The 21859-nt window shown below is 38.4% G+C and overlaps 1 protein-coding gene across 6 annotated transcripts in view; it reads left to right on the forward strand.

The window, feature by feature from the left end:
• PTPRK (protein tyrosine phosphatase receptor type K) overlaps positions 1–21859 on the forward strand; it is a 389642-nt gene that overhangs the window by 171554 nt on the left and 196229 nt on the right. For all 6 annotated transcript variants that reach the window (XM_071740971.1, XM_071740972.1, XM_071740974.1 and 3 more), the window contains exons 4-5: positions 7482–7563; positions 9319–9434. In XM_071740971.1, coding sequence (XP_071597072.1) covers positions 7482–7563; positions 9319–9434 — 198 coding nt within the window. The remainder of the gene's footprint in view (positions 1–7481; positions 7564–9318; positions 9435–21859) is intronic.

The raw sequence follows: 21859 nt of genomic DNA on the forward strand, positions 1-21859 counted from the left end.
TGATAAATAACTACTGCTCCAAAGACAGAGAAGCTGTAACTCTTCTGTGTGTCGTGCTTCACTCAGACATTTTCTTGAGCCTGGAAATATCTGGCATAATCAACTTAGGGGAAGTAAGCACAGATAAGTGGGATGTTTTGTGGTTTTTTCCTCATGTTCCTAACATAGGGGTCTCCAGGGTCACTGAGTCTAGTCTCCACCTTCCACTTCATCAGATGACTGTGTCATAAAGGCCTTTTCAAAGGTTTATTATGCTTCATCTTCATGTATTTTCCTGCAGCATTATGCTGTTAGTGGCAGTAAAATGTTTTTACCGATTCTCCTTATGTTTAGATTGTGTAGTTCACCTAAAGCTCACATACAGTTCTTGCTTACATATATAGAGAGAATTCTAGAGGTTCATGGTTCATTTTTTCCTGTTGTGTTTTTTGGTTTTGTGTTTATTCTGGGATTGAGGAGTGGAGCCAGCTCCTGTGCAACTAATAACTTCTCTGAAATTATTAGTCCCTTTGTGACTCTTGGTTGGCAGGTTTTAGGGGTGATTCCTCACTAGAGAGTGTGAACAGAGGTGAATCTTGGCAGTATTGACTTCCCAGTGTTAAGAGAAACTTAACTACAAATTTGGGGCTGAGAGGAGGTGTGAATGTCACGGTTCCTGTGGGGTTGAGTGCGAAACCATTGAAGAATCTATGAGCATTTGCTGGCCAGCTCTGCTGGTGTGCATGCTAGTGAGAAGATAGGCTAAACTCATTTGGTTTTCACTCTCAGGAGATGTGTTACTGATAAAAAAAAGATGTAACAGTCTTAGCTGACTTGGCAGAATTGAGATCCCAAGGTTCTCACCCAAGTGTTTGATTTGCTATGTTGGCAATTCTCCTGGGCCCTGTCAGTAGCAAAGGCTGCCTCACAGCATTACTTAAGCATTCAAATGGAAATAATTATGTTTTCATGATTCCTAAATTAGTTCAGCAAAATTCTCTAGAACTTTCATAACACAAATGCTTTTTATTATGTCAACAATTTTTTTATATGCTATGAAATTGTTTAGCTATCCCTTTCTTTCAACTGTCTTTCACTAAGTATTTGTTTTGCAACATGATACTATTCTAATGTTTATATCAAATGTTAGTTTCTCGGTAATTAAAAATTTGCTTTAATATTTTAAAAGGCGAAAACATTGGTTAGAATTAGCAGCTTGTTAGTGAATATAATTTCATAGTGTTATATGTATAAATGGTCTTGCTTTTCATTCCTTTCCATCTGAAGAAAATTATTTAATCATAAGCTAGTCTAGTATAAGTACTAGGCTGAAGTATATCTGGAGTCAACCTACTGTGCTCGCAGAAAATTTAAAATGAATCAATGAAGATGTGTATGAAGTAGAAAAAAAAATTTATATATAATTATAAAAGACTTTCAAGCTTCACACCTGGTGAAGTTATATTAATATAACTCCACTGCTTCTTTCAGCCCTAGGTAATCTTCTTCATTTGTTCTGTTCACAAGTTAAATAAAAATTATGCTGGAGATGCCTAAAATAGATCAAAATGCACACCATCAGGATTATGCATGCTGGAACAGTGAGGAAAGAGCACAAAGCTCCATTAATTCTGAAGTCTAGTTCTCTAATTGAAGAACAATTGGGTTTTTTGTTGTTTGGGTTTTGTTGTTTTTTTTTTTTTTAATTCGTTTATTTTTATTTGTGTATTTTTGTTTTTTTAACACCTGCTATTTATCACAGACATAATACTTCCCATTTGCTTTCAGCTCTAATATACCTTTCCACCACACATAGAAACTGATCTATGTACAAAATTGATTTCAGGTAATTAAGCTAGTGGAAGCCCTCCTATTACTGAACAAAAATGTGTGAAAAGTTGAATGCTCTGTAATAATTACAAGATGTAACTATTTTCTCTTATATATATTTCTCTTATATATATTTCCCACCTCAAATTCCTTTTCAGCTCTCTCAAATGACATGTATCAGAGCCTAGCAGGGAAAATTAGTCAATGAAACACTTTTCTGTTGTAACTAAACTTTTTAATACTGATGTTTATCAAATTGGTGTATGGATGTTTGCTTCATATGTATATATGATGTTAGGACTGCTGTCAACTGTGGGAGATGCTCTTCAGTACCGTGGGTAGTCTGAAGTGGTCAAGTAGAGGAAGGACAAAGGAAATCTCAAACTGTACTGGGATAACCCTGCTTGGTGTGTACCTCACAAAGAAAACAGCTTTTACAAAACCTAGGGAGAATGATGTTCTAAGGGTAGGCTTTCAGCTACTGCCTCTTTCCTGACCGTGTCTTGTAATTAGTTGACTAGGTGTGCCTTGGGGATGCTTATTTTGATTAGTGCCTAAAATGAGCTAATAATGAGGATACTTATATTTTTAGATTCCAAAAGAGCTAAAAATTCAGTGAGGCAAATCCTTAAGATATATCTTTTGTATATTCCTGCAAGTGCAGACTTAGTCTTCATGATGACTGTACAATGCTACATTAGCATTATGTAGGAATCTAAAGGTTTGAGTATTTTGAGCATAAAACTTGAGCCATTCAGGCCCTTCAGGGGCCTTTGCCGTAATAGTTTCTGCTTTTCCAATTGCATTCATATCCTGTTGAGTGTTTAAGTTGTTCACAAATATTTGTTTCTGGAGTAATACTAGGTGAAAAGTTATTTGTAATCATCTGCACTTCAGAGTTGGGATGTAAAAACAAAGTATGTGCTCTTTTACACATGCAAAACAGCTATTTTTTTTTTTCTTTTTTTCTTTTTGGTTTTATTTCCGTATTTTGCATGTCATACACTTAATTTTCAACCTTCGAGCCCTTTTGAGCTGTCAACAAAGGTTCAGGGAAATGTGATCTGATTGATACAAGCTAGTTAGTTTTCCAAAAAGCTTTTGACCATGTCCCTCTAGGAAAGCTTGTAGTCAAGTTAACCCACTGTTCTATAAGAAAAATACTTCCGTAGATAAATAATTGTTTAAAAGGAACAAGAGAAGTTAGGAATAAATTGTCCATATTCCCAGCAATAGTCACCAGGGCATCCTGTAGAGGTCTGAGCCTTTCCAACATTTACTGGGGATCAGAGGGCAGTGATAATGCACAAGTTTGTAGATAAAAGCTACTTTGGAACAGCAAGAACCATATGTGATTGTGAGGACCTGTAGAAGAACCATCACAGTATCACCAACTATTAGTGATTGGACAGTAGAATGGCAGACAGATTTTAGTGTAGATGAGGTGATATGAAATCACGCACACTGCATAAAATTTTAATTTTACACACAGAACGATGGACTCAGAGGTTGCCATTGGCACTCTGAAGCAAGATTGTTAGGTTTATAAAAATGTCAGAGCCCGGTGGTGGGCAAAAAAAGCAAATTAAGTGTTAGAAGGGTTAAGGAAGTTCTGTATAAATTAGGTAATGTTATTATTCTGCAGTATAAATGATGACTCACATCTTGATTACTGTGTGCCAGCTCTGCTTGCCATATTCTTTGAAGATAATGAGCCATTAGAGCTTTAGAGCAGGATAATCAAAGAAAAGGGGATGATTTCTATATAAGATTGTTTCAAATTAGAGGAGTCAGATTATTTGGTCAAAATTACTTAGGGGCATATAACAGAGGTCTACATAGTTGTGCCTAATATAGCAGGATGATTGGGATCAGTTTGTCACTGATTCGGATCAATAAAGGAAGCCATGTACAAAACAGATAAATGGAAATGTCTGTCAGTAACTGGATTTTCTCAAATGGTATTGTATTCACTGAAAGCTTGCATGGTTTTAGCAGCAAAATGGACTAATGCATGGATCAGAGAGATGCATTGGGGATGGCTAAATAAGTAGGAACACGTCCAGTTCAGGGTGTTCTGACACTGTATCTTTTGCATCTGAATGCAGGCACTTCATAAGCAAGGACATGCCATTTTATTTGGGGAAGTAACTGAGTGTATCGCCTTGTAGCTGTGTAGAAATTCCAGGGACCAAATCTAATTCCCCTGTGTAGCATTTGAATTACCTGAGTGAGCTGTTCAGCAATTTTCATCCCCATTCACTTCAGTGGCACTAGAATGAACGAGATAGGATAGGTGCCTCCTTAGCCCTGCTCTGTGCAAGCCTGATTCATCCCCCAAAACACTCTCTCCATTAAAGAAAGTGAGCATCTCTCTGAAGTGTGCTAGATGAGCGTACAATTAAATTGTAATAAGTGGAAGGACTTGATAGTTGCACAGGCAACTAATGTTTTCCAGCTAGAGTGATAATCTAAATTATTTTTTGATTAAAATTAAGGTGTTTAAACCATTCTTGCTATGACTGTAAACTGAACAGCAGTTCAGAATAACTGCATAGTTCACTCCCAGAGGTCACTGGTGTGTCTCTTTATCCTAATAAAGCTTCTGTGGTAAAAGGAATAGCCCAACAGCCTGGTTTTCTCAAGTATGTGAGGAAAAGAACTACCTCAGCTTCTGGTCTGACTTGTCAGCATGTTGCTGTTTTCTCCTGAATATCCTACTCCCTTTTCCCACTTCATATGTGAACAGGTACTATAAAATCAAAGCCTGATAAGATTTGTTTTATTTATGTTTTAATTGAACTGCAACTTTTGTTTTGCGGTATCTTGAGTTAAAGATGTTTCATAGTTGTATTTATACAAATTTTAAATATAAATAAAAAATAGTTTACCACTGTATATATTACATCAGCTCTCTGATGTCTCTGTCTGTTTAATCACTTTATTTGTCCTTTTCTTACCATATAAGTATTACTCCCTGTAATGTTTTTTAGGCTTCTTGCATTTCTGTTTTGGTTCATGCTTTTTGTTTTCCTTTGTTTGTTAGTGTATGGAAGTAAATTAGTTCCCAGCTCTGAGCTGTCCCATGAAAGGTAACTTTCTCCCTTCTCCCTCCAGGCTGAAACACCAGAGGTTGGATGGGACCTTGGGCAACTTGGTCTAGTGGAAAGTGTCCCTGCCCATGGCAGGGGGGGTTGGAACTAGTTGATCTTTAAGGTTCCTTACAACCCAAACCATTCTGTGTAGGAAGGTATCAACATTATAGGGGAAGCACACACGAGGCCAAGCTTCCCTGGGAACTGCATCTAAGCTACTTCCAAATGAATTAACAACAACCCAGTTGAAAGTGAGTTTCAAGTTTAGTCCAGTTCTTAACACTGGTGCTCAAAGTTCTGAAATAGATGTTTAGAAGTAAAGTACTTTCATGGTTTGTGTATGTGATAGGACTGTATTGTGTCATAAAGAAATTAGTCAGAAGGGCTTTATATGTAATTATGCAACCATTAAAAAAAAAACCTTTAATCTAAATTTTTAAATAATTGAAGATATTACTGTTGACAGGGACAACTACCAGCTCTCTGAATATTCCTGAGGAGCTGGTGGGAAGTCAAATATTGTTCTGGTCAGAGAAGTTATTGGACAAGGAAGTGAAAGTGGGAACCCCATACTCTAAATTCCTTTCCATCAAGCTGTTGTTGGCCAAGGGAGGAGGAGGGAGAGAATTGAGTGGTTTCTTCTACTTAATTGCATTGGGGTGCAAATGAAATTAAAAGGGGAAAAAATATAAAAAGGTAGAGCGAAGTGCAGCCATAACGTAGGCAAGAATTTCTGTAGAAATTGGAAGAGGGACTATATTCTGGTGCTGTCAAAGTATACGAACCCCACAGGCTTCCTTCTGCAGTCAGAGCTCAAGTTCGGGGACCCTGTGAACCACATTATGAACATAATGAGCTTGGGCATATCCACCTTTCCTTGGAAGTTTTCCTTGGAAGTTTTCCTTGGAAGTTTTCCTTGGAAGTTTTCCTTGGAAGTTTTCCTTGGAAGTTTTCCTTGGAAGTTTTCCTTGGAAGTTTTCCTTGGAAGTTTTCCTTGGAAGTTTTCTTTGTCTTTACCCCTGTGAGGCTGTAGAATTAGTTCTGACTTTAAGCAGGCCACCTGGGTCCCTGTCTCCTTTGGTGGGAACATAAATTGCACTTCTGGGTGGGATGTGAGGGTGAGGAAGTGGAGGATAAGCACATGGAAGTGTTCCTGATGCAACGTTCAGAGCCAAGCTTCCTAAGTGCCAGATATCTTACTGAAAAAGGTAGTTTTTGTGAATGTGCAGTCCAAAAAGAGATCCCAGGGACTCCCTTGGGACTGAAGAGAGTGCAATGGTTATTACTTCCTAGCAAGGTGCCAAGCAGATCCCCCCGTAAGAAGACTTGAGAAAGGTGCCTGATTGTAGTGAAATGAGGCAATCAGGTGTTGCTAATTACAAGGTGGGAGGCGTGAGCTTGTGTTAAGCCCACCTGTTACCCAGCTGCGCATGATCAGGATTGGGGGACCAATAAAAGGGCCTCCCACCTTGTAATTAGCAGCACCTGATTGCCTCATTTCACTAAACCTGATGATGAAGATAGCGTTTTCCTGCTCACCTGCAGGGTATGTTGGGTTGTTAATCCAGTGCCTTTGCTGCTTTCTTACATTATCCCCAAGAATGAGAGATAGAAACTACTCTAAAAGATGATGTTTTGTTGCTCTAAGCCTGTCTTGTACAGAAGACCCCAACAGTTTCTTTTTTTTTGGCAGTCCTGACTGCAAGTTTATAGCATATCACTAGAGTCAGTCTTTAGTGGTGTGGTTTTCTCTTTCACAGACATACATTTGCCTCTATTAAGACATAGGTGCTTCATGCTTTACTTTTTTTTCTTTCTAATTATTTTCCCATTACTTTCACTTTTTTCTCTGTACAAGGAAGCATGACTCTTGGCAATAGATTTGTTTTGGTCAGTTGGTGTTGTTTTGCTACAGCTCTGTGTTCTGGAGGAGTCCAAGAGCAATTCAATGTTGTTACTGCCTGCTGGCGTGGGACAACAAGTTGGATGTGTAGAAAGTCTCTTCCATCAGGCAGAGCAATTTTCCCATTGCCTTCCTAGAATGAAGAATGAAGTCAACAATTACCTTGTATATTTCATGCTACAGCTGTTCTTTCCATTGCCACTGGGGAGTGCTGCACAATTTCTGTGCTGCTGCTGCCTTTCCCTGTGCTCTCACACTGCAGAAGGTTACAGGAGACCTTGGACTACACTGTGACCCCCGGCAAGAAAATAAATTTTGTTAAAACCAGTTGATCAGTTGTGTGCTGAGATGACAAACCTGTCTGAAAGTTAGGGGCATTTGTTCAGAATTGAATCATGTTTATGAGTTTAGTGGTGTGAAAGCAGTATGGCGTTTAATTGAGGCAATAAACGTGCTTTTCTGGTGTGACATAATAGAAAATCTCAAGTAAAATCATGTATATGAATGCATGTATGGAACTGCGATGCATTAACTAATAAATATTCCATTCAGTTGCCAAACCTTGTAGGAACTTGAGCGAAATGAAAAAGGCAATGTGTCATATCTACACGCTTGCTGCTGTGGGAATTCTGTAGAAATGAGTGTTGTAAACATTTTTTCTTTCATTTTGACAGGTAATATTTGAAGCTGAAGTCTCAGATGGGAGAAATGGCTACATTGCCATTGATGACATCCAGGTTCTGAGTTACCCTTGTGGTAAGTAATGATTAAGAGCTGCATTTTTCTCTGTCTTTTCAGGACATATTTGATATTACTGTAGACTGCTGGGTTTTCATCACTTGATTAGTGATGTTCTTTGTTCTTTCAATAGTATTTTTGTTGCAGCTTCCAATGGAGAATGTAGTGTTGCAATAGTTATTTACCTGGGTAAATTCATCTTTGTCTGCCATAATTAAAGTATAGAGGAATATAGATCAGAAACTCTTCAGTGTCCTTTTAGTCATATCATAGTTGGTGAGCAGAAGCAAAATGTGTTTACATGTTAAGGTGTACACTCAATGATTAAACTGAATTGCCAGATGTGTGTTGGTTTTTCAGATTTCATGCCCTTCTTTTCTATTTTTTTCCAAATGGATGTAGTGGATTAAAAAAAAAAAAAAAAAAAAAAAGAAAAAGTCTTATGTTTATTGCACTGGATGATCAGGTTTTGTTGTTGTTTTCATTTCTGGACAGCCTTCAGGCCTTTAAGTTTTCCTTTGTGTTCTTAATCCCAGGGAAGAATTACATGCATGCAAATAGAAGTTATGCTAATGCGAATATTCTGCAAATGGAAAGTTGTGAGGAAGAAATTATTACAGTGAATTTCTGTCATTAGTTACCACATTTTTCTGCTAAACTGGTTCTGTTCCGTTCTTCATCTTCCCCCATCCTCCCCTGTGCATCCTCTCTCTAAAATACAACTTCATGATAGTGTACTTCATGGCTAGTAATTTAATTACTTTCTGAAGTGATAAAGATATAATGACTCTCTCCCCAAGTATGTAAAATTATGCCAAAGAATAAAGCTGCAATGGCAACCTCCCATTTTGATTTCTACTACTCCACACCTGTTAAGACCATAGGTCTCAGAGACTACCAAGCTTATGACAAGCCTTATATGACTTTTTCTTTTTCTTGTTTTTTTTCCTTTGTGTTTTTTTCTAAGTGCCAATACAAAAGGCACTTGGGTACAGCCATGACATCAGATTGTCAGCATGATACAGTATTCAGATAAGCTCTTCTTTGTTACTGATGTTTAAACCCTGTTTGTTCCAATTTTCTGAGGTTTTTTTCTGGTTTTGTTTTTTTTTTAAATTTTTTATTTTGCAAGCACAAAGTAACAATTCAGCTACTGTTTTCATTAGGAGTTCTTGAGAAGGAGATCTGTGAGAGCTGTGTAATGTACCCATTCCTCAGACGTGACTGTCAGGCTTTCTTATGCATAATAAATGCTTCAAGTGGATGTGGCACTGAGCTTTCCTAGGGGCTTTGTCAGTGTGGGAAATAGATTTGTCTGCTTCTGAAATACTAGATTCAACGGCACAAATTATTTCATTTAGTAAAACAACAGAGCTCCAAATTATATTGCAAACAGTCTGAATAGTATCTCTCTATTTGCCTGAGGAGTATCCTGCTAGTTTTTTTTTTTTTTCTCAGTGTGACGGGTTGTATACAATAAATGTCTTTAGGACAATTTGTGTGGAGTGCTGCTGACATTTTGGCATATGATCTATTTCTCTTGGCTTTGATTTTTAAAAGATAGTATAACTCATGTATAACATATTGTAGAATCACCAGGGGAGAAGGGAAAGAACTGAAAGCACTCTTCTCAGACAGAGACATAACTTTCTCTCTTCTGTTTCTGTTTTTTTAACCAAAGGTTGTTGCAATATGCATCCTTGAATAGATAGTAATGTTGCTGGCACCATTTCTAGCAATAAGTGTTATTTGTAATTTTTTTTTTCTCTGCAGATAAGTCTCCACATTTCTTGAGGCTGGGGGATGTAGAGGTCAATGCAGGGCAGAATGCTACATTTCAATGCATTGCTACAGGGAGAGATGCAGTGAATAACAAGTTGTGGCTCCAGGTAAGGCCAACTCATGCAAGTATATTTGGCTAGAGGACAAGCTGTTTTCTGGAGGTGAAAGATTTTGATTCCTAAGCAATTTTTATTTCTGCATGTGTAGTATTTAGTTTAAATACAAATTTATTTCAGTTAAATGGAGAAACTTGTAGTTGGCTTGTAATGTTGAAAATCTTGGATTAAAAATGAGAACAACTGATGTGGACAGTGGAGTATTGATTTTTAAGGCATAGTGGGCTGTCTCTCTTAAGTCAGATGCTCTGTAGCAGAATTTATTTTCATTAGATGCAGATAATTGTCATTTAGGATCTAGTAAAACCCAGATGTAACACAGCTGTCATAAATTTTAGGATTATTTTATCATATAAATTAAAATTCTTTGTCCAAGCATGTGACTGGAGGGATGTGGCAGTACTTCTGTGTGCATCTCAGTTTTCTTTGGTAGCATATTTGATGGAACAGCATGGAAGGACTATTATGTGTCCTTTTTCTCTTTCTCCATAATAGAAGGGACTTCAAAGTTATCTGTGTGCAGTTGTGAGATGTTGTGCACCTAAGAGATGACTAAACCAGTAAATAACCCTTCTCACTAAAAACCAGAAGAACAAAGTCTCCAATACTTGCACCACCACAAAAACATCCACTTTGCTTTGTGGTATGGGGGTAGGGTTATTCACAATTAAGACCACCAGTTAAATAGAAGGATGGTAAAGTTTTGACAGCTGTCCTTAAGAAATTAGATTTTGCCACTTAGTAAGGATTTAAAAATCACTGTAGTTATGTGTTTAGTATAAACTTTCTGCACCAACTCTCCTAATTTTAGAACAGTTTATAAATGTGTCCTTTAAAACTTTGTTTCAAATGTGCATGTTGACATTTTTTCAGAACTGTAAAATATTTACTTATTGGGAAACACTGTACTTTGAAATGAACTATAATCACAATGTTAAAATGCCTAGTTTTAGGCAAGCATTGTACTTGGAAATTAGCTATAATCAGTTACCTCCATCTGATTTTTCATTTAATAGAGAGCAAAGCTGCCAAACCTTGAGTAACAGTTGTATGTAGACATGTGAAAAATTGAAAATTTTAAAGAGATTTTTTTTTAATGTAGAATGAGGATAGAGGCAATCAGATATGCAAAATAAATTACTAGACAAATATGCCATTTCAAAAAAGGAGCACAAATCCAGCAGTAACTGCACTGCACTTAGTAAAAGGGTATCAGAGCAGTAGGAATGATGCGTACTCCATGTCTGAGTTGTAACTTGCTTAAATTGAGCAAACTTACAATGCATTCGTTGAAGAAGAGGAGTTTGATTTCAGAGACTTGCCAAATAGAGCACATAAAGTACACACAATGTAATGAATCTGGGTTTCACTCCATCAAAGGCAGATTATAACAATAGGAGGAAACGCATGAAGCACCATATACTTCAGTAGAGCATGGGTCAGAAAGGCCTGATGGAGACAGCCAGCTGGAAATCTTCCCTGTCCCTCACTCCTTTGAGTCAGATAACTCTGGCAGATTATCCATGCTAACTTACACTCCCCTGAGAAGCTTGGTTAGCAGCCAGAAAAACTCAGAAAACACGTTTTGTCCCTCCATATACTTTATGGGTCGTTTTTTTGGTGTGTAAGTAGATCACAGATGTGACAATTTCTCACAGTGTGAAAGGTGAGATACTTTTGGGGTTATACTTGTGCTTATGAAATGCTTTGATATTCTTCAAGATACCTTGCTACTAATATTGTGTACTTCAGCTTCCATTCCCCTTCTTTTTTTCTGTTAAACATTGCCAAATTGTCACCAATTTAAAGATAACCCATTTTTTTCTACCACCCTCAGAATTTCACTGCTCCATCCATATTTCCTCAGATAAGCATGAATTAACATTTTTCTCTCTCTCGTTTTTCTTCCTTAAGTAATGTGAAAATTTACTGCTGTTGTGCGCAGCTAACAGTGAATTGTCTCCTTTTCCTTAAAACCCACGGTGGGATGCATAAGGGATTCCTGAGGCTTCAGAATGTGTCATGGAAAAGATTCACTTTAACCTTTGACCAAATCAGGAGATTCATAAAACTCAGATTTCCAGAAAGGAAGAACCAGCAGATCAAATCAAATGCCTGAGTAATTGTTTTTGAGAGCCCTGATCTGAAACATTCCAGGAATGTATTTTCTCATAACAAGAAAGGCCATGGGGGGGGAAAAAAAAAAGTGCAAAAATGAAAAATGAAGGAGAGGGGGGAGCAGAAGAGGAAAAGGCACTTTCCAAATACACTGTGTTAGAAGAAGTACCCTTTGGTTATGCCCTTATTGAAAGAGTAAAGTGATTTCCTTGAAAAAAAAGAGACGGCAGCAAACAAATTGCTATTGAAACATGTTCTTTGAAAAGTAAAGATCCAAGGTGCAATCTGGGACATCAGAGTTTCTTGTATCTGAAGTCATCATTTTCTTGCATTGAAGTACAGAGATGTGCAGGCACAGGTTTCATTAGTCATTGCCACTGCTATCTGGCTTCAAAGAGGGGCTAAAGTAAATTAAGGAGTAAGGATAAAAAAGCAGCTACCCTGCTCTGCTTTTTAGGGTCGTGCTGTTCCTGGGTGGAGTACCAGGGGTACTTCAGCCAGGCTCCATCTGAGTTACTGCAGTCTCTGCTTCACCCTCCTCATCCCCCTGTGCACAGACACTGTAGCTTTTGCAGCTTGCCAGTAAGTCAATTAAAGAAACAGTGATTTATCTGAGAAAGATTTTGTCCCAAATGGTGTTTTTGGAGTTATTGAGTGTAGGGAAGACTGCCTATTTGGGAGTTGTGATTTTTTGAGGCTTTTTTTTTTGTTGTTGTTCTTTTGGTTAGTTTTGTTTTATTTCATTGGTTTTAAGTTTTAAAGTTTGATTCAGATATGACCCACATAAATAGTGTCAACAGGTGGAAAAAAATAGGGATATTTGGAAAGAAACAGGGAAAATGGAAAGATAGTAACAGTCTGAAGTGAAAATGGATCTTGCTAGTGTCTCCTTTTCTAATTTCCTATGTAAACTTCTATTTTTATTTTTTTCCCAGTTGCATGCATATTTCCGTGCTTATTTTTTTCCCAATGTGTATATATATATATAATTAACTATGCATATTTTTGTAGGTCTGAAAATTAAAGTTGATAAGGATAGGTACAGCATTTCAATACACTGTTTCCTGTGTTTTTACTGCTATGTTGACAGGCTTTTCATCAACTCTGTTTTCTATAAATGTGCATCTGTAAACATTTTAGACCCATAAGAATTAAGATTGAATTCAACTTCTGACTTCCATGGTTGCAGGTTCTGCTCTTGTTTGGTTGGTTTTAGATTGCATCTGGTCTCTTGTCCCCTTTCTTACCTCTTCCCTTCCACCCCTGTATTTTACAGCCCCACTGGACCAAGGTCCAGGGCAGTCAATTCTCTGGCACTGAAAGATAAGCAGTAAAGATAACAGAAGTCTTCAGAGTTGCAGCTGCATTAATATGAAACAAATATTTGTACAGATAAAGAGATTGAACTGGTTGAACAAGATGATCTGAAACACACCTTTTGTGATGGTGTGAATAGTAGGTGTGGGAGCAGGAATGAAAAGCTGCTCTCAGATTTATTTTTTCCTTCACCCTTTCAAACTAACCTACTATGTAATCTATTGCAATTGTGAGCTGAAGGATTCTCTTTATGATCTGCAATTATTAGCAAATTTTGAAAGAGCTTCAAAGTCCTTAGTTTTTGTTCAGAGTGAGCAGTGATGTTGTGTCTGAAATACATTCAGTCTTGGTGTAAATTGTTTTTCCCTTCCCATTCTGAATATAATCTGTGGATTTTTTTCTTAGTATTTTCACCCTCTTAAAATTTTCATTGTAGTATGTCACACACCAAACAGCACTACTTCAGTGCCACTGTACAAACTGAAGCAGTTGTGTTATGTGATATGAGTCCCCAGACCCAAGGCAGTAACCTAGCTTTTCTATCTGTTGTTTTTTATGCTGTGTCTTAATAAGCATCAGGAGTTAGTAGAAGTTCTTGATGAAAAGTTATTTTCTGTAGGAGATGAACAGAAGTGCATATGTTTCATCTTAAAAGATGGAATAGAGCCTGTATAGACACCAGAACTGACTAGCTGTTGCCCACTTCTGCTGATTTTCTTTTTACTAAAGCCTATGAGTTGTCTTTCTTTGAAAAGACTAAGGATTGCTTTGTTTATTAATGTTTGATGCACCTTGCTGCTCTGTTCATATTGGTTTGCAGAATTAGTATATATAGGGCCACCTCCTTATTCTATTACACCCCCCCTCCTACATCTTGCCACCACCAGCTGCCAGAGAAATGCCAAGCATTCCAGTGGAGTTACGTCAATAAATAACCATGTAAGAGTCGGTTCTGCATGTTAATCTTGTGCTCTGGGTGGATATGTGTTAAGTAATATTTGAAAGAATAGCGCATGAAGGGCATTCTAGAGTTGAAAACGCAGGGGTTAGGCGGGGTGTGATGGATGGGGCTGTTTTGCCCATTTGATTTGGAAATTTCTATGTAGGGAAAGCTCCCAAAGTTTTAAGCTTTGTTGCTTTACAAAGACAGCAGAGAATTAGAATCAGATGAACAGAATAAATAACATTTGGGTACACAAAGACTACAGATAGCAGTGTAGGCGTTGTCCAGCATTTGTTCTGTGGGTCTAATTGGGATATTGGAGCAATAGGGTTTTTTGCATAATTGGGCTGTGTTTAAGGGCTTCCTGAGCTGGGAACAATTGTGGCTCCCAGAAGCCCAATATGATTTTGAGCATTTTATCGATGTCCGGTTTAACTGGACACTTGCACAGTGTGGAGAATAGAGCTTTTTGCTAGAACATCTGTTAAACCATAAGTCTTGGCACCTGGTTCAGATGGTGATAACTGCGGCACTAATGAGCCCATCCATCATTGCTGAGCTTTGCATTAACATAGCATTGGATTAGGGAAAACGGCGGCTTCCTCTGGCTTTGCAGCCGGCTGTGCTCCGCCACGGTCCGCGGCGGTACCGCTTGCTTCGGCGAATGTGAAACTCGGAGGGTTCCTTGCCTGTGTTTAAAAGTTTAATATGCGCCCGGTATTCCTTTTTGCAGGTTGCCATCAGGGGGGTGGTGAGGGGGCCAGTCTGTCAGCGATAGCTGTAGGTACTGGCTAGCAGCCCCTCCACTCAGGTTGCCAGGGCTGGCACGGCAGCAGCCCTGCGCTCGCCTGTGGAGAGGCTCGTCAGCTTTAATGTGGTCTGAGGCAGCCCCTCTCTTTGCCAGAGGAAAATGTCGCTCCTTGTGGAATGACAGATAATTAAAGCAATTGCCTGAGAGTAATAATTGGAAAGAAAAAAAAAAAAAAAAGTGAAATTAAAAAGCATTATGGAAAATAAAATGCAAATTGCTGTGAAAACAATGGAGCCGGGCTGACCTCCCAGCGGTACCAACTGTTACTGTAGGATGAACGAGCATCTGCTTGGTTGTCTGCATGGGCTCAAATAACTGCCGGTATCCTGCTCCCTTTCTTGAGGAAACGGCTGTAGCCCTCAATGCCCTATTTACCAGCATCTTGGGGTTTCGTGATGGTTGCTGATTTCATATATAGTGTTTAGTTTTCTTTTTAGATACTGCTTATGGGTCCTTTTTAATGATTCTTTGGACTGGGCACATGCGGATGGTATCCTGTGTTGATGCATTTGGGCACATCCTTGTGCAGGACCAATACTGTTTTTCAGGACTTTAGTATAAGAGAACTTTTTGTGTCAGGACTTTTTGTATATGAGAACCTGTGCTTCTGGCAGGGGTTGAGAGACATGTTGACTGTTTCATTTTGCTTTTTGGAAGGACAATATTTCCTCTCACAGGAGAGAAGTTGTGCCACACCACTTGTTTCTTTCCACTGTATCAGAATGTGAAGGTATGGATTCAGCAGGAGGGGTCTTCAGCAGGAGGGTTTGAGTATGGGCTGGGGGCCTCCAAGGGTAAACCAATTAGCTGCAAGTAAAGTGGCTTGCTCCTGGTCTCAAAAAAAAAAAAGTATCTACAGCATATTCTATATCTTTACTCAATATATGTATATATATATTATTACTATTACTTTGCTTTTTCTTGTGAATGTCTAGAAGAAATTCAGAGAATATGCTTTTTTAGTACCCACAGTTCTTTAACTGTGGAACTGTGATGGAGATTTTTGGTTCCCTTTTTTGATTTTACTCAACTGCCAAGTATGATGCTTTTTTGCATGGAATTGATACAAATCAGTTGTGCCTGCTTGCCCTAAAAAGCAATTGAATTCATGATGCTGTGTGAAGGCTGAGGGAGGAGAGATGACCCAAAGCTCTGGGTTCACTCTTCTCCCTGCATGGCAGGAGTGGTGGGTCAACCTCTGATGAGGAGATAGTAGGCTTTTTGGGTCATCAGTGTCATATTCACAAAACAAGGATTAGTTTGTACTGCAGATTTGGCTGTTTATGCTCAGCCTTCGTTCCTCAGCCATAAAATGCAGTTTAAAGCTATGTTGTCTTGATTACTGACAGTAGCCAAGCAGCATGTAAGTTCTCTTTCTGTTGCACTTGAGTCTTGCAGAGAAGCCTGGCTTACCTCATTTTCCTCATTATTGGTTGTTAATTGGTTGTGTTCAAGTTGTTACTGAAAACAAGCAACAGGGTAAGGAAGCATAGGGGAAAGGCCTCCTCTTTTGGAGTGGCTTGTCTATTTTACTTGCACTTTCTCATATTTATAATTTGTGATAGATGTTCTGGTTTTCCAAACATTTTTTTGTATCAAAAATGTATCAAAATCACCTTGAAGTCATATATCCAGCTCCTTGTAAATGACTTGACTTGTTTACACACTGCTCGCTCTGACGTGGTTATAAAGAATATTCACAGTATTCCTAACTTCATATTTGATATTCTCCTTCTAACTTCTTTGTTTCACAAAGGATTTTCCCCCTGTCTTTTTATTTTGTATTCACCTTTGATGCTATCTATTTCGTTTGACCACAAATTACTGTTCTCTCTCTCCCTCCCTCCTCAGTTTATCAGCTTTCTGGATAAATATGGCATTTCTCTCTGCATGCCCAGTCATCTTAGGTTTCAGCAACATGAAATACTGTAATCCTCCTGGTTTTAATTTAATTCTGCTCTACTTAACTAAGTCCGCTGGCCTGCATAGCTACCAGCCATCTAGTTAACACAGCAGCCTTTAGGGTTGTCATCCCAGTAGAACTTCCCCAGGGATGCTGCTGCTCCTGTGGTGGTTGGAGCATCAGGTGCTGGGGGCTGCACTGCTGCCTGTGCCAGTGCCTGCGGTGGGGTTGGGGGCACCTCATGGACTGCCCAGGGCACCTGGAGCCTTCTTCTCCTCCTGCTGTTTCATAGTTTACAGCTGTGGTGGAAGTTTGGTCACTCTGTAGCTGTGTTATTTCCTCATCCAGAGGCTTAAAGACATAAATGAGATGCCTGGAATTAAGGTGATGTCTATAGAAACGTCTCTTGCTATAAATTCCTTGACCACTGACTCCTGTGATTCTTGTCTGCTTGCATTCAGGTTGGCTTCTCCTTAGTGGTGTGATGTGTGGTAGGTAGCCTCATATCCCCAGGCCCTGGTTTCCTAAAATAGCTACAGGACTTAATGAATTACAGAAGAATAAGAGCAGCTGGTAAACATGGCTGCATTTAGAAAAGGATAAAATTGTTTGCTAAGAAGTGTTTGAGGAGCTGTCACGTGTGGAGTTGGTTTTCAGTAGTGGGTTGTTGGTGTTTCGTTTTTGGTGGTGGTTTTTTTTATTTTTTTTTTTTTTTTTCAGCTTTTTTTCCTTCATTGTCCTGTCTGTTTTTTGTTTCAAGCTGCAGGATGAATACTGCAGTTCAGCATACACTGTCAAGGTGATGCAGAGCATTACTCAGTGTTCCCGGAATTATTACTTCTATGAATATTTAAAAAAAAAAAATCAAGAACGCTGTATTAAAGAATAATAGCTTTCTGAATGTTATTTATTAATTTTTTTTTTTTTTTTTTTTTTGTGGCATATGCTATATTAGGTTCAAAATAAGAGCCTTTAAAATGTCCAGAGAAAGCATCATTTTTATTTGTGTAGTGGAATGGCCAGGGACACTGTAGCATGGATTGTGGTATTTTGCCTCCAGTGTGTTTTATTATAATAAAATAAATTAGGATTGCCACCTCTGAAGAACCAGATGGCTCTCAATTAGATTATTTCATGAGAACCTTTGCTTTCTTAGTAGGATGTTCAGTGCAGCGTGAGAGAAATTGAGCTACTTCAAAGTGGGCAAGTGTGAGTAACAGCAGTGCACGTAGCCAGGGCACTTAAAGTAATCATGGATTTTTCTGTACTTTATTACACTATGCAAGATACAACTTGGCTCGTCACAAGTATTCAAGACAAGTATTCAGTTTGTTTTCATGCAAAAAGCTGTATTGCTTTTCCTGCTATTAAATGAATCTGTAGTTCATTGAAAAGTAGGGTCTTAGGCTGGCTTGCCACGGATTTAGGAAAACCAGAAAGTTAAAGCAGGTTGCATTAATTTCCTGCTAAAAAATAATTTAACTCTGCTTTCTCTTAAAAATAAAAAAAAACCCAAAAGAAATTACTTCTTCACCTTCTTATATGCTAAGAAGATAGGACTATCTCAGCACATTATTTAAGCTACAGTTCCAAATCTTGTTCTGTTCGGGAAAAAATGTATCTCTTAGGCTAAAATAATGTGTTTGTAAATAACACTGACTGGGAAAAAAAAATCCCACTTGTTTATTCATTTGCTCTTTTTTGGGTGGGGAAAAAATTAAAACTTTGGTTATAATTTCTTACGACAAATGGATGTCATGCTTTATTATGTTTCTGATATGTTTGATAAGTTTTAAAGCCCCAAGTAAATATATCAATACAGTTATGTAAAATAATAGAATAAAATAAACACAAAAATAATGCATACATTTTTTAGAACAGTAGATTTTCTTCCATTGGAAATTGTGTCCTAAATGTTGTAAAAGCATATGCTGTGTGTGCCAAGGAGTGCCAGAGAGTTACATGTAGGTGCAATTTAAAGCGCATAGATTCTTGCACTCTGTTTCCCTCATGTTGTTTTATTTTGAAGAACATATTTTGGCAGAGATTGTACATTATTGCTAGCATTCAAATTACCCACCTTCAACCCATTTTCCTTGTGCAAAAAATTATATTTCACCCTTTGCACAATGAGTCAAACCAGTAATGTTTTAGAATGTGTTATTTACGAATTCCCTTTTCCTGTGCAGCAAAGGTGTATTTCCCTGGGCTGCTGGGGGCATCCCACCAGGTCTTATGCTGTCTGGTGAAGTTGTGAACCTTCAGCAACTGAGTAGCTTAGACAGACTCTCAGCTTGCACCCTGCTTCCTGCGTGGATCCTGCCCACTTCTCCGCTCCCTGTGGCCACGCAGTGAATCAGCTCAAAATCTGATCTCTGTTTGGTGGTGAGAATATATGGGGAGGGGGTATGTTTTCCAGGAAGGTTTTTGTTTGTTTGTTTGTTTGTTTTAAATTCCAGGTCACTTTCCTGTGTGAGAGCAAGAGTTGAAGGGAAGGGGAGCAGTGGGAGGAGTGAGTGGGGTCCAGCTTAAGTGGGTGCTGCTGCCAGAGTAACACGGGTGTCACTGCAGCCCAAGTGTTGACATCTTCTGATCTCTGGAGGCATCCTGGCATCCAGCTGAGAGCCTGAGAAGGCAACCAGAGTTGACTTATTATTAGCGGTGGAGTGGACTCATTTTGAGGTGTTTACACTAAGAAAGGATGGGGATGTGTAAGGTTGAGCTGTCCAGGCTGATAAAAATCACCAGTATGAAAGGAAAGAGTTCAGGAAAATTCAGAGGGAACATCACCCCAGAAAGTTGTGATAACTTATTGCTGTCTAAACAAAAAGGCAAACCTTACCACTCTTTAACCTGAAAAACTGAGAGAGAATTGCAGATAAGTTTTAAAATTTTATTTGAAATTAGAAATGCATATAAATTTTACCAACTTAAGATATTGGTGTTTAGATCCTTCTGGTTCTGTTCAGGTTCTGGAATATCTACTGAAATTGCTTTTCGTGTTTATTAAGGGCTTGGTTTCTTTCATGAGACCGAAAAGAGACATTTAAGGCTAATTGTTAACTTGCCTATGATTGTTTTCTAAACTGCATAGACTTTACCGACTTTGTTTAAAATATAGATGATCTCATTTCATTGTCTGTAAAAAAAATACTAAAACCGTGTTCCTATCAAATTAAAAATAACCTTGAAGTCATAGATATTTATTTAAGGTTATAATCTTAAATGCCTGAAAAGGTAGAATTGAGGAGTTTTTTTCTGCATGGCTTATGTTTCTTTTAATCAAGTGTTTATAGAGCGTAGTTCTTTGTGAAGCAGAGTTATTTTCACAGGAGGATGAGAACTGCCTGTTGGTGACCTCTCCTGAATGAGCAATTCAGGGTTATCAAACCAGACAGCAAGGGACTGGAGGAACCAAGGATCGCAGAGGGTACAGCCATTACCTATTAGTATAACTCCACATTAATTTTAAATTGGATTTTTAAAACCTAATTGAGCAGCATTTTCAAGCTCTGTTCAGTGTGAGCAGGACATAAATTGAAACAGTATGTACCAGGAACCCTCTAATAAGCAGAGAGCACTGCTGCCTTTCTATCCTCTCCTTTAAAATCAGTAGTAATGCCCTGACATTAAGAAGAACAATCTAATTAAGAGATCACGGCAGTGCATCTGAACTCTGACAAATAGCTTACTAGTGTAAGGGTTACACGCTGAAATGAATACAGGATATTTTCTTGAGCATAAATTTTTGAGTGAGAGCTCTCTTTTGTTTGAACTTTTTGTTATTTTAGTGACAGAAAAATATTTTAATGGCTAAACCAGACATGAAGAAAAAATTTGAAGGTGTAATTGTGTGGTTTGATTCCCAGTTGCATTCTCCTAATAAAGAGAAATTTGAGCAAATAATCTAATCTATGAAAGATCAAGTGGTAGGAAATCAGGGATGTAAATGGGAAAGAAAATCTTAGGTTTTGCTGTTGGAGTGGAACTGTAAAGCTTATTAAATTTAATTTTGATTAATTGCTCGGAAAGTGCATTAATATTTCATTTTAAGTAGGAGCCTCATTCGCATTGCTTCTCGACATAAAGTGTGCAGACAAGATTAAGTAAGCAAGTTCTGAGATTTGGAGGGAAAATACTTCTACACAGCAAGCTTGGGTGTGCTTCTCTGCTGCAGTCTGAGTGCTTGGCTTTCCCATTTAAAGCACTGGACTTATTGAGGGAAATACTTTGTTTTAGAAGGCTCTCTTATATTTGTTTTTCCTTTCATAGCAGAGCAAGAATGACTGCATTACATGGGTTACTTGTCAAGTCTAGTATCATATAATTTTTAACAGTACCCCTACTTTATTATATGCTGGCTGCTTGGTCATTTTAACAGCTATGTAGCAAGTTTATGTTTAGTGGGAAAGTTTTATTAGTTTTATTTCCCTTTGGTGTGGGTGGCTATGGTGTGGTGATGAGGGCATAGACCAGGACAAGAGGAAGAAAGTACCACAATGAGAATTTTGGTACTTCGAGGCACCCTATCAAAGTTTTATATAAAGTTATAAATCCAGAGTTCAAGCCTCTGGTCAAAACTGAGAAGGGAGGGGAAAGCAGCTTGAAAATCCTGCTTTCAGATCTAGCTTTTGCTCTTGGGAAAAGCCAGCTAACTGGAGGGGTAAGTGCACCTCCCACAAAGTCATTTTACTTTAGCTCAAGCAGCACCAAAATAAAGCCTTTATCGTTATCCTTCATTTATGTGATATTGGAATTTAATAATTTTGTCAGTCTCTTAAGTTCAAGAAGACCTCTCATTTGTAGGAGTCTTTGCAGACATCAGCAAGATTCCTTTTTTCTTTTTAATAGGAGGCAGATACTTGCTGTGTAGAAGGGAGCTGGTGCCTACTGCAGGACAACTCAGATGCCCTGCTGTGGACCCAGGCTTCCACATGGCAAGCCTCCCTTGCTTTTGTCCTGTGAACATCCCTTGAGATAATATCCATGTGACAAGAAGACTCTTTGCTCTTACGGACTGGAGTCTGATTTTAGGGAGCAGCAGTGTCAGTATCTTTCTGAAGCATCTCACAAATGTAGATGTAAAATGAGATGTTGGAGTATTATGAAGTATTCATGCCTGTGACAGGAGGCTGGACAACATAAACATGCAGTATTAACTCATTTCTTTTTTCTCCCTTTTCTGTTCTTGCCACAGGCTTTCACTTTATTAAATTTTGTGGCTCAGCAGTGTCTCTTTTTGTGTTAGACAGAAAGCTCAGAGTTTAAGACCTCAATGAAGTTTCTCATTCCAGGGGTTGATTACAGCTAAAAATGTCTGCAGA

This window comes from Heliangelus exortis, chromosome 3 (genome assembly GCF_036169615.1).
Source record: "Heliangelus exortis chromosome 3, bHelExo1.hap1, whole genome shotgun sequence".
Classification (NCBI taxonomy): Eukaryota; Metazoa; Chordata; class Aves; order Apodiformes; family Trochilidae; genus Heliangelus; species Heliangelus exortis.